We start from the raw sequence: 13840 nt of genomic DNA, 5'->3' as shown, positions 1-13840 counted from the left end.
TCTCGGCATCCTCCTCACAGCACACACGCCCACCCAGCTTTGTGTCGTCTGCAAATTTGGAGATATTACATCTAGTTCCCTTGCCTAGATCATTAATATATATTGTGAATAGCTGGGGTCCAAGGACCGACCCCACTAGTCACTGCCTGCCACTCGGAAAAAGACTCGTTTATTCCAACTCTTTGCTTTCTGTCTGCCAACCAGTTCGCTATCCAAGTCAATACCTTGCCCCCAATCCCATGTGCCTTAACTTTACACGCTAGTCTCTTATGCGGGACCTTGTCGAAAGCCTTCTGCAAGTCCAAATACACCACATCCACTGGTTCTCCCTTATCTATTTTACCAGTTATATCCTCAAAAAATTCCAGTAGATTAGTTAAGCACGATTTACCTTTTGTAAATCCATGTTGACTTTGTCCGATCCTGTCACTGTTTTCCAAGTGCTCTGCTATTACATCTTTTATAATGGACTCTAGCATTTTCCCCACTACCGATGTCAGGCTTACCGGTCTGTAATTCCCCATTTTCTCTCTACCACCTTTTTTGAATAGTGGGGTAACATTAGCTACCCTCCAATCCATGGGTACTGTTCCAGATTCCATCGAATGTTGGAAGATGATCAGCAATGCATCTACTATTTCTAGGGCCACTTCTTTAAGTACCCTAGGATGTAGATTATCAGGCCCTGGGGATTTATCGGCCTTCAATCCCATCAATTTCTCTAACACCATTTCCCTACAAATACCGATTTCTTTCAGTTCCTCCCTTTCATCAGACCCTATGTTTCCTGACATCTCTGGGAGGTTATTTGTGTCCTCCTTTGTGAAGGCAGAACGAAAATATGTATTTAATTGGTCTGCCATTTCTTTGTTCCCCATTATAAATTCCCCAGATTCTGACTGCAAGGGACCTACGCTTGACTTCACCAATCTTTTTCTCTTCACATATCTATAAAAGCTTTTACAGTCAGTTTTTATGTTCCCTGCAAACTTACTCTCATATTCTATTTTCCCTTTCTTAATTAATCCCTTTGTTCTCCTTTGTTGAATCCTAAACTGCTCCCAATCCTCAGGTTTACTGCTTTTTCTGGCCAATTTATATGTCCTCTCCTTGGATCTTATGCTATCCCTAATTTCCCTTATTAGCCACGGTTGAGTCACCTTTTTTGTTTTATTTTTATGCCAAACTGGGATGAACAAATTCTGTAGTTCATCCATGCGGTCTTTGAATGTTTTCCATTGCCTATCCACCGTCAACCCTTTGAGTGACATTCCCCAATCAATCCTACCCAACTCACGCCTCAGACCATCGTAGTTTCCTTTATTTAAATTCAGGACCCTAGTCTCTAAGTCAACTACTTCATTCTCCATCTTAATGAAGAATTCGATGATATTATGATCGCTCCGAGCCAAGGGGCCTTGTACAACAAGATTGCTAATTAATCCTTTCTCGTTACATAATACCCAGTCTAAGATGGCCTGATCTCTGGTTGGTTCCTTGACATATTGGTCCAGGAAACCATCCCGTAAACACTCCAGGAATTCCTCATCCACAGTATTGTTACTAATTTGGTTAGCCCAATCTATATGTAGATTAAAGTCACCCATGATAACTGCTGTGCGCTTATTGCACGCTTCTCTAATTCCCCTTTTAATGCCATCCCCAACCTCCGCATTACTGTTTGGAGGTCTATATACCACTCCCACTAACGTTTTCTGCCCCTTGGTATTTCTCAGTTCTACCCATACAGATTCCACATCATCAGAGCTAATATGCTTCCTTACAATTGTGTTAATCCCTTCTTTAACCAGCAATGCTACCCCACCTCCCTTTCCTTTTTGCTTATCTTTCCTGAATATTGAATACCCCTGGGTGTTGAGTTCCCAGCCTTGGCCACCCTGGAGCCATGTTTCCGTAATCCCAATCAAATGATATTCGTTTGCCTCTATTTGTGCAGCTAATTCATCCACCTTATTACAAATGCTCCTCGTATTAAGACACAAAGCCTTCAGGCTTGTTTTTTTAACGCTCTTAGACCTATTAGAATTATTATTTACTGTGGCCATGTTTGATTTAAACCGTTGATTTCTCTGACTGCCACTTTTGTTTTTCTCCTTCCTATCTTTTGCTTTTATCCTTGTTTCCCTTTCCTCTGTCCCCCTGCTCAGGTTCCCAACCCCCCTGCCGTTTTAGTTTAAACCCTCCCCCAGGTCAGGGAGGAAGAGGCCTCCCACTGAGACCAAGGCTGCATGGATGCAGGTGACAGCAGGTGTCAACTCGCTGGGAGTCACCAGAAGAACCTGGATACAGTGTCGGAAACGATTCCATGACCTTCACCGTACAGGAAAAGTAAGTACAAAGTTTCCATCACCCTCAAACTGATCCCCATTGCCTTTCCCCACCAGCACTCAGCTTTAGCACTCTCTTCCTCCACATCCCACTTCACAGTCACATCCATGCACCCTTACCCATTCCCTCTCTCTCTATGCTCACATTCACATAACTATTCCACCATGCAGCCCTCGCACTCCCTCGCACTCTGATGCTTTGAACACAACTGACAACACACAGGGAGGGCCCTTGGTCTTGCATCCTCACACCATCTTTGTCTCCCTCTAAGTATCTATGCTATGTAATCTCTACACTCACCTTCATTCTCACTCAAACTCCACTTGTCTCCCTCATTGCAGGAAAAGAGAGCTCACAACAACAGAGAGCGAGCCAGGACTGGAGGAGGCCCACTCTCAATAGCCCACCTGACCCCCTGGGAGGAAGGAGTGCTGGAAATTGTCGGGGCTGATGTGGCTGCGGAAGTTGAGAAAGGAGAGACAGGGGCATTCCCGCAAGCTGGTGACAGAATCGTTTTCCATCTCTCTCATTGACATAGCAGGAGTCGCTGTTATGATTCTGAAGCTACATCAATGTGCATATAACCTTGGCATCACATCTCTAACTCGTTCCTTTACTCCCCCACAGGACCATCCAGAGCCCCCATCCCCACTGCAGAGGAGGAAGAGGCTGAGCAGCCAGACTCCTCAGAGGAAGCTCCAACCTTGGAGGGCGCAGCGTCAGCAGAATTCAGCTCACCCAGCACAGACACTCACACCTCGGTTGGACCTTCGCGAGATAGAGTAGTGTTGTCACCTGGTGTATCACAGCTCACAAGTGAGCATCAGCAGATGGTGGAGACAGGGACAGCAGTGGAGAGTCCTTGTCGGAGGGCGCAGGACTCTGCCAACTCAGCTCAGCTGCGCTGCATGTCGACCCTCTGCTTCTGGGTCCATCTGCAAGAGAAGAGGTGATGGATCTCCATGCACAGATGCAGGAGTCTCTGGCAGGTTTTGTCTCCAGGGTCGCTGCGAGTGTGGAGCGAATGGAGGAGTCCATAGCGAACATGAGCAGAGCCTTTGTGGAGTCATTGGCACATGAACGCATCACCACAGAAAGGATGGCAACCTCTGTGGAAAGGATGGCTACAGTAGGAGAGGATGGCTACTGCCATGGAGGAGCTAAGTCGCCAGAGTGTTGAAAACATGGTGAGTGTTCAAAATAGACTGACATCTCTGGAGGAGCGATGGTCAGCTATTGAACAGAGAAACCAGGCCTTCATGGCAGACCCTCTGAGTAGGACTGCCATTGTAGAAACGGGTCCCCATGGCCCCCCCGATGTGCAGCAAGCTGCTCTCAAGCCACTTGCAGGCACTGAGGGGGACCTGACCCATGAGAGGGAGGTTGGTAGCAGACCTCAAGGAAGTGGGGGCTCCTCTCCAAGTGCTCACACTTCCATACCACTGCAGAGCCCTCGGTCAGAGCCCCGCCGGAGTCCACACCCAACGGAGATAGAGGTCTCAACCCCTGCACAGCCGCAGGAGCAGCAGACTGCTGGCGAGCCCTCACAGGCTCGCCATCCCAGAGGACGCCCGCCAAAGGTGTCGAGACAGGAGCAGCAGGAAAGTGAGCAAGGGGCCTCCACATCTGCTGAAGCCACAGGGGAACCACTACGTAGGAGCACGCGTAAGAGGAAAATAAAGCACTAATAGTCACAAGGGTCGTCACTTGGGTGAAATGTTGTGTTTATTTGAAAAATGCCATCAGTTGGTTATTGTAAATAAAATTTCTGATGGCAACTTCTGCAGTTGTGGCGTGTGTCATTTCGCGAATGGGGCTGGAGGTCCTCTAATGCCAAGAGGGGAAGGAAAAAAAGGCCTTCCATGCTTCTGGTAGGTGCCTCAGTTGAGGAAGCGCTGAGTGAGGGTTGCGAGAGGGGCTTCCCAGGAGCTCACACTGGAGAAGTGTGTGAGGCTCCAACCTTCCATAGCTGTGCCTAAGCCTGGAACAAGTTGCCCGAAGCCTGAAACAACAAGGTCCTGTAACCTACAAATGATGTCTGATTAAATCTCTTCTTTCCTGATTGACCTGCAGCTGATAGTCAGCAATCCGATATTGTTCACGCCAGATTTCATCAGCGGGGTTCCCACCAGGTGTGTTTAACGTGGGAAAAGGCTGAAAATAGCAAGGGCCCCTTAAAATGGCATTATATATGCCAATTATTGGTGATTAAGGTGCCTGAAGACCAGTCCCGCCTGCTGCGGGTGGGACTGATTCGGGTTGGACAGAAACGCCTGGGTGAAAATCGGATGGGGCGGGGAATCAGGCGGGGGGGAGGGGTCGCGACCCCCTATTTTTGCGATTTCCCCCCCCCCCCCACACGCCTGAAAGCCCGCCTGACGGCTCCAGGAAAATCGGCCCCATAGGCTGTGAAGGGAATACATTGAACAAGTCGATTCACATACTCCTGCCTGCTGAATTCAGTCAACCTGTTAAATTAATTATGCTACATTGCTGATAAACAGATTTAGGAATTTTTGGTCTGGTTGTTAAGAACTATGCTAAACCAACAACACGCCAGTTAAGGAATTAAGGTCCAATGATATATTCCACTTGGTCACATTTGCTGCAGAATTTATCTAACTAGTGCAACCTTATCACAAGGTTATCAAGCAATATTAATGTATTCCCTTTATCTGGAATTACCGAACAGGAATATGTCTTGGTATATTAAAATATATAACACTTCCCAAGGCTCAGTTCTTTACATAGTGAGTAGCTGGGCCATGCAGACCAGATTCGTGCAGTCAGCTGATCTCATCTGGGGTGGTAGCAGGGAAGCTATAACACGCCTCAGCACCCGAGTTAGAGACGGGAGAATCGGTTGCGGTTTCCGATTTTGATTGGTACACAGTACCCCTGGTGAAAAATCACGTGAGCAGGAACGGGGTTGGTTGTGATGTTCACTGCAGCCAAACAGCCTGATGGCAGTCATTGGCAAGGTTCTTTTATGAACACTGGTCACCTGTTGCAGTATTCGAGGGCAAATGAGGCCCAAATCAAATCCCTAAACATTGCGCACTTCTTAATAAAAGAGACAATATATATCCTTCAAACTTGAAATATTAACTGAGTTTTAAGTAATTCCCCACCCTATTTTCAAGTTAAATTAATTCAATTCAATGAATAAAACTATTCCTTCTTACCTCACAATTGCTAAGGTCAAGAGAAACTTCCTTTAGTTGAGGATTGCAAGAAAGGCCAAGTAAAAGTGCTCTGTAAAGAAAGAATTGCCTTCAAATAAACTTTGCATTGCCAATCTTGGTACTGTTGAAGAGAAAACAAGTCTTCTTGTAACATTTTCACTACTTTCTGCTTCTTGCTAGCACTTCAGCAGCAATAATAACTTCCCCCATTTCACTGCATGGTATTAAATGGTTCAAAGTTAGTAAAAAGTTCTTCATGGAATGCAGAAAATAAAGCTTCAGGGACAGTGGGTGCTGCAGTGGATTAGATACTGGCCAGGGTTCAAAACCAGCCCTGACTGTTGGGAGGAAACATAGACACATAGAAGATAGGAGCAGGAGTAGGCCATTCGGCCCCTCGAGCCTGCTCCGCCATTCAATGCGATCATGGCTGATCATCCAAACTCAGTACCCTGTTTCTGCCTTCTCTCCATATCCCTTGATCCCTTTAGCCTTAAGAAATATATCTAACTCCTTCTTGAATATATTTAATGAATTGGCCTCTACTGCCTTCTTTGGTAGAGAATTCCACAGGAAATTCTCCTCTGTCTGCTGGCTGTTAATGGTCCTGGGGGAAATTAGGATGGACATTCTCAAACCAGGCCCTAGTGGGAATAGACCTACTGCACAAAATTGGCCTAATTCAGCACTAATTGGTAATCAAGATGGCCTGTGTAAGAAATGGAAAAACTGTCACATTGATGGGTATGGGGTGCTCTTCTAAAGTTGGGGTTGGGAGAACGTCACTAGGGCAGAGTAAAGGGAGATTGGTAGTGCTTGATGCTGATACTGGGTGCTTTAAATGAGAAGAGTTCCATTCCCCACCACTAACCACCCTTATTTTGATGAGCAGAAATAAATACAGAACTAAAATATAAAAAAATAAAATAAAAGCTCTGGCCAACTGGCAACACAATGGGGTTGCGCACCAATGCACTGCACCATGAAATGGTAAGATATGGGTTCAAACACAAGATATGCCAGGCAGAATCTACTGATCTCCATGACGTTGCCAGAAAAAAGAGAAACGGAGCATCGGCCAGATTTTCCCCTACATTGAGAGAAGAAATTCTACAATAAATTAGTAGTTCAGTGATACTGAATGTGACACACCTTTGAGGAGTTGGTTATAGAACAGCAGAGAAATTCTGGAGCAGATCAATTACCTGCCCTCTTGACCAGAGAATGATGCCTAGCTTGAGGATAGGGGGAGGGAAGAGGAGGGCGAGATAGGAGGAGGAGGAGAATGAAAACTAACCTGTTAATACATAGAAGCCAAAGAGACTATTGATAAAAGTAATGCCTATCAAAAGAGAAATAAATACTGACTTGACTGCATCCGGAGGGAGTTTGGTGCCTGACAGGTTGATGTGTTTCAAAGCCTGTGAACTGCTGAAAAACAGCTTGAAGGATGGAGGGACTTCCTTCCCCTTCCTGCAACATTGAAGGAAGAAGAATTCAAGTTGAGATCAGTCATGCAACAGAATTACTTGTTCAGACACAATACACAAAATTAGAGTGAAAGGCATATGTGATGTTTAGCTCATTTCAATACACCAAAGACTTTCAAAATCAAATTTTATACACACGTATATCAAATGCATACGAAAAAGTGTGCATCATCGGCTAATGCTGGATACCCAGGCTGTCGGAATAACATAACTTTCAATGTTTTTACGGTTGTCACATATTGATATTTTATGCCTTTGCATAAATAAATCTGTTCTTGAAAGCCTTTTTTTTACCCCCCAAACAAGCCTTTTCCTCTAAATGGCTATTCCATCAGCCTCCTCTGAAGGTCTGTTGGAAACCCCCAAATCGTCATGAACTGCAAAGGACAATAGCCTGGACTGCTGTCCTGGTCCCAAGATCTAACACTTTCAGTTCTACAGTTTACCCAATATTATAGTTAGCCTTTAGCTTATTCTGATCTATGGGAGGAAGAGATGCCGAGAAAAAATCCATCTGGATATTCAATCTGTATGCACAATTTTACTCTAAAGAGCCAATAAGTGGTCACTGTATCTGAAAGGTGTCTTGTGAGTACAGCTTCTTCACCCTTGCAACCACCTGTTATGTTTTTGGGACTTCACCAGATATTTTTGTGCCCCCTACGAACCGAAGTAACACTTAAAACACACAAGACTTGATAATGTGGGGTTGCCCAGGATTCAAACAGAAAGCAGCGTTACTGTGTTCTCTCAGACAGCAGAAGAATAAACACGATCAGTTCATTCAACTTGGGCTTGGAATTACAAATCAGATTTTTTTTTTAAGTAGCAGGAAATCAATACAGCAGAGTTCCATCACCTCAGTGATGATCTTTCATATAATTTTAAGTTTTGTTTTCATTATGCAGTTTGTAGGTTAGTCAACCCATTAACTCTCCGTGATTGAAGTAGCTGTCATTTCTCTCCCCTTCCCCCTCTTCACTTTATTTTTTTGATCTTACTAAAATGTATGCTTTTCTTTTATTATTCAGTTTTGATGAAGGGTATAAACCCAAGACATCAGCTTGTCTTTTCTCTCCAATTGACCTGCTATGTACTTCTAGCATTTTCTGTTTTAATTTAAGATTTCCAGCATCTTTAGTTTTTTCTCTTTATGTGTACAGCAGATTTAACTACAGAATGCTTACATTTTACCGCCTCAGATGTAAAATTAAAAGACTTAACACTTAACTCCCTTAGAAATCCTAAACCTGGACCAGTGTCGCACCATAACTTACCATATGTGAGGCTTTGTTCGTGCTAACTGGAAGCAAGTGATGTGCACATTGGTTACAATCAGTGAAGGTGTTGGAAGACACTTCCTTAGAAACCCATACAAATGTTGCCATTTACTCAGAGAGACGAGACTGAAAATATGAATTTACAGCCATCTTCTAGGCAAGTAATTCAAATAAATAGCCTCCATCAGTTAACTTTTCTCTGGGCTAATGAGAACTATTAGTAAGAGGAATTGCTGGAAGATGTCAGCTCCTGGAAATTTTGAACGAACTCCATTATGATATCTGGACTGATACCATAGTGGATACCACTTGCCTACCACTGAAGCATTGGGAGGAGGGAGCTGACAGATATGAAAAAGGCTGATGTCTTTATCACTTGTGCACCATTCAAACCCTGGTGCTTGACATGCTTGGCACCAGTGATCAAGGGCAGTTTTGTAATGAGGCTAAGAGACAAAAGAGGCCTCAATGTCTTTTTCTAGCCTTCTGAACTAACAAGGAACATGGCTCAGTCATTTTTTTCCTTTTAATTCATATTTTCAAATGATTCTTACAGGTACAATTTGCCTTTTGGCATATTTACACTGAAAAGCACTGGTACAGGCACATCGTGCTCCCATGGCTATAAAGAAGGAAAACTCATCAGCCCTGATATTTACGAGCAGGCGGGAGGGTGCGGGGAAACCTGGCAAGGCTGGGGGCGCGAAGGTCCTGCCAAACTTAATGGCAGAAACTCATTATTATTTTTTTGTTCTATTCCCCGCCCGGCAGCTAGCCAAATTGACAGCCTGGCCGGTGGGCAGGAGGGAACTTCCTTGGGGCCGGTCCCTGGCAATCGGGAGGGGAAGGAAGGTCAGTAAATGGGATGGTGGGTTGAGGGGGGGGGGGTGGGGGGAGGGGAAGAGGTTGGCAAAGGCGAAGGGGGAAAGAGAGGGTCCGCATTGGGGTAGGGGAGAAAAGAGATCGCAATTGGCAGGGGGCGGGGGGGTTGCCGATCAAGTTGGGGGAGCGGTGGTGCAAGAGAAGCCGCGATCACTGGGGGGCAGAGAAAGACCATGATCTGCAGGAGGAGGCTGAAGGCCCCTTTGAGGGGCTCAGTGGGGGGGGAGACCACTCCTGCTCCTCCTGGCCCACAAGGAATGCTGAAAAAGGTACTTACCTTGTGGAGCCGGCAGCTTCCGCTTCCCTTTCAGTGCTGGGTTTCTCAACCCCTGGGAAACCAGTGCAGCAACAGTGAATTTTAAATCAGGCTCCCAATTGCACGGTGGGAGCCCAACATAAATATGTTAATTAAGTGTCTCGCCTCTCCATGGCAAGACACTTCGACACCGGATATCCACCGCTGTAAAATAAAGTCAGCAGGCGCATACACTGCGTGTTGGGATCATGTTCCCCGTATTTAAATCTTTAACCACCAGCCCCCCAACCCCCTTACGCTACCACGCCTGCCGTGGGTGGGTTAATATCGAGGGCATTGTCTCCAACATCAGAGAAGGTCTGTGAGTTCTGTAAACAGTTGAAGGAGTGGAAAATGAAAGATTGTTCCTCTTGGCCCTCCAATATGGACTATTAGCATGGTACAGTATAGTGGAAAAAAAAAATATGCGTTTATATCGCGTTTATCATAATCTCAGACCCAAAGTGCTTCATAGCTGATGGCGTACTTTTGAAGTGCTGTCACTGTTGTAATGTAGGGAATTGTCACAACCAATTGGTGCACAGCAAAGTCCACAAACAGCAGTGAGATAAATGACCAGATAATCTGCTTGGTGGTGGTGTTTGAGGGATGAATGTTGGCCAGGACTGCCCTGCTCTTTACGTCCACATGAGAGCAGATGGGGCCTCGATTTAATGTCTCATCAGAAAGATGGATGAACTACATTTGGCAGTTGTAGATGTCTACTTAAGCACCACTCTCCCAGCTCGTCAACAATATAAAGGTGTCTTGACTGGAAGCAATACTCAAGGATCAAGGGAGGCTATTTTCCTCTGGGTGTTTCTAGTATTAATTCAGCAATTTTCCTAACTTATTGATTCATTTTTTTATTTTTTATATTTCTATTTCCTGGAGTAATGTTTTGGGGTCTTTTTTAATCTCCTTATCATAGATTATTTTGGCTCTTGATATTTTAGATCACTCTCATGGCCGAGTCCCAACTCACCATACCTGCGAGAACATTTGTCCTTGCCTTGAAATCTAGGTAAGCTTTTGGTTAACGTGCCCAGTAAATGAACAGCAAACACTGATGGTAATTGCCTTTAGCTACTGGACTTAACCTATGTTGCCAAGCGCACTCACTCCAGTCTTTGGAATCAGTAAACCATCACATCAGACCGCGTCTTAAGTTTAAAATATGAAGCAAATTCATTTTACAAAAGATGGATAAGCACATTCGTAACAGTCTTATATAATTACCATAGAAATCCATCCATTTGAGTGGACAAAATAATTAAAATCTTTTCCTAAAATTTCTTACCACTGTGGGAACCAATCTAAACTGTCTCTTGCAAATTCGAACTGATTTTTCTCTCTTTCAAGTTTCACTGGTTGGTTCCTTATCTGAGATTTTCAAACAGACTCTTCAATTTGAACAGAACAGCCCTCAACTTCATGCATTTTAAATTGTCTAACAACTCAAATTTAAAAAGGATCCAACAGTCATATATAAATTGACTCAAATCACACATTATTTAAGTTTGGATTATTCCTCTCCAGCCCGTAGCCAACAAAAACTGCAACACTGTATTTGGATAGTCTTTGTACACAATTGTGGCTTAGTTGGCTGTTATGATCCTTATACAGGAAACTCTTTTTTATCTGGCACCGACGGGACCGGCGTGGTGCCGGTTTATCAAAAAGTCCGGATTACAGAGAGATATAGTAAAAGGTATGAGAGCCCCGTACACAGCAACAGATCCAGGCTTCCCTGTTGCTTAGCAACAGGTGCAGGAACCCCGGCCACAAGATCCAGGCGTCCCTGTTGCTTAGCAACAGGTGCAGGAACCTCGGTTACACAGCCACAGATCCAGGAACGGCCACTAATATGAAGTAAAACTTACCTGAACCTACTCCTGATTTTTGCCGGTTAACAGAGATTTCTGGTTATTTAGGTGCCGGTAAATCGAGAGTTTCCTGTATATTACCACTGGATTGAAAGAGGTAGCCACCAAATTAAAGTTAGACAAAAAATACTTCATCTTTGTCACTCTGGTCACCTTCTCCTTTCTGGGTGATTTGACTAATTTAATCTGCCACCACATGGCAGCAAATCTTAAATTCCAGGAAATGGCCATTTTATGCAACTGAAACATTAAAAAAAAAAATTGCAATGTGCTGTTCTAATGCACAAATTTACAAAAAAAGTACAAGTGTGACAGGATACTCACAACTGGTCACTACAACTGCAGTACACAATGAATTTATGGATGAAAAATTACAAGTTTGTCATGTAAACGTGAATATAGTATTCTAAACTTGGACTTGGGAACTGCCTGCATACCATTCGATTAATGTATTATACTTGAAACTACAGAACAAAAAATGTACTAGAAAAAGTGGTAAAAACCTGACAAACATAATGCACTGATGTGTTACAGTGCAGTAGCAATATTACTGAATCTTTGAAAGAGATGCTAAAATTTGTGCTCCCCTCAGTAATTCGAAGTATAATTTAAAACACAGCTTCTGAATCCCAGTATATGACAATGTGTGAGGACCTGTTTCTTTAAGTTAATGTAACATTTGCAACTATCTTCAGCCAGAAGTGCCGAGTGGATGATCCATCTCAGCCTCCTCCTGAGGTCCCCAGCATCGCAGATGCCAGTCTTCAGCCCATTCAATTCACTCCACGTGATGTCAAGAAACAGCTGAAGACACTGGATACTGCAAAGGCTATGGGCCCTGACAACATTCCGGCAATAGTACTGAAGACTTGTGCTCCAGAAATAGCTGCGCCCCTAGCCAAGCTGTTCCAGTACAGCTACAACACTGGCATCTACCTGGCAATGTGGAAAATTGCCCAAGTATGTCCTGTCTACAAAAAGCAGGACAAATCCGACTCGGCCAATTACCGTCCCATCAGTCTACTCTCAATCATCAGCAAAGTGATGGAAGGTGTCGTCGACAGTGCTATCAAGCGGCACTTACTCAGCAATAACCTGCTAACTGACGCCCAGTTTGGGTTCCGCCAGGGCCACTCAGCTCCTGACCTCATTACAGCCTTGGTCCAAACATGGACAAAAGAGCTGAATTCAAGAGGTGAGGTGAGAGTGATTGCCCTTGACATCAAGGCAGCATTTGATCGAGTGTGGCATCAAGGAGCCCTAGCAAAACTGAAGTCAATGGGAATCAAAGGGAAAACTCTCCATTGGTTGGAATCATACCTAGCACAAAGGAAGTTGGCTGTGGTTGTTGGAGGTCATTCATCTCAATCACATGACATCACTGCAGGAGTTCCTCAGGGCAGTGTCCTAGGCCCAACCATCTTCAGCTGTTTCATCAATGACCTTCCCTCCATCATAAGGTCAGAAGTGGGGATGTTCGCTGATGATTGCACACTGTTCAGCACCATTCGAGACTCGTCAGATACTGACGCAGTCCGTGTCTATATGCAGCAAGACCTGGACAACATTCAGACTTGGGCTGACAAGTGGCAAGTAACATTCACACCACACAAGTGCCAGGCAATGACCATCTCCAACAAGCGAGACTCTAACCATCTCCCCTTGACATTCAATGGCATTACCAGCGCTGAATCCCCCACTATCAACATCCTGGGGGTTACCATTGATCAGAAACTGAACTGGACCAGCCATATAAATACTGTGGCTACAAGAGCAGGCCAGAGGCTGGGAATTCTGCGGCGAGTGTCTCACCTCCTGACTCCCCAAAGCCTTTCCACCATCTACAAGGCACAAGTCAGGAGTGTGATGGAATACTCTCCACTTGCCTGGATGAGTGCAGCTCCAACAACACTCAAGAAGCTCGACACCATTCAGGATAAAGCAGCCCGCTTGATTGGCACTCCATCCACCACCTTCAACATTCACTCCCTCCACCACCGGCGCACTGTAGCTGCAGTGTGTACCATCTACAAGATGCATTGCAGCAACTCGCCAAAGCTCCGTCAACAGCACCTTCCAAACCCGCGACCTCTACCACTTAGAAGGACAAGGGCAGCAGACGCATGGGAACATCACCACCTACAAGTTCCCCTCCAAGCCACACACCATCCTGACTTGGACCTGTATCACCGTTCCTTCACTGTCGCTGGGCCAAAATCCTGGAACTCCCTTCCTAACAGCATTGTGGGTGTACCTACACCATATGGACTGCAGCGGTTCAAGAAGGCGGCTCACCACCATCTTCTCAAGGGCAATTAGGGATGGGCACTAAATGCAGGCCTAGCCAGCGACGCCCACATCCCATCAATGAATTGTACCTACACATATGTTATATCAAAAGAAAGCTTATGATTAGGGGAGTGTCATAGACGTATTTACTTTTTGGACAGACAAAAATTGTTCGGACAGTATA

At 44.9% G+C, this 13840-nt stretch overlaps 1 protein-coding gene across 1 annotated transcript in view; it reads right to left on the bottom strand.

Annotated features, from left to right (window-relative positions):
- LOC147117677 (F-actin-uncapping protein LRRC16A-like) overlaps positions 1-13840 on the bottom strand; it is a 494673-nt gene that overhangs the window by 190143 nt on the left and 290690 nt on the right. Inside the window, exons 15-16 of the mRNA XM_085989391.1 lie at positions 6903-7007; positions 5535-5604 (exon numbers count right to left, since the gene is read on the bottom strand). Coding sequence (XP_085845517.1) covers positions 5535-5604; positions 6903-7007 — 175 coding nt within the window. The remainder of the gene's footprint in view (positions 1-5534; positions 5605-6902; positions 7008-13840) is intronic.

This window comes from Somniosus microcephalus, chromosome 5 (genome assembly GCF_052327205.1).
Source record: "Somniosus microcephalus isolate GS21.2 chromosome 5, FLI_Smic_1.0, whole genome shotgun sequence".
Lineage (NCBI taxonomy): Eukaryota > Metazoa > Chordata > Chondrichthyes > Squaliformes > Somniosidae > Somniosus > Somniosus microcephalus.
Note: the sequence above shows the minus strand (reverse complement) of the source record. Positions and strands in the feature narration are given on the sequence as shown.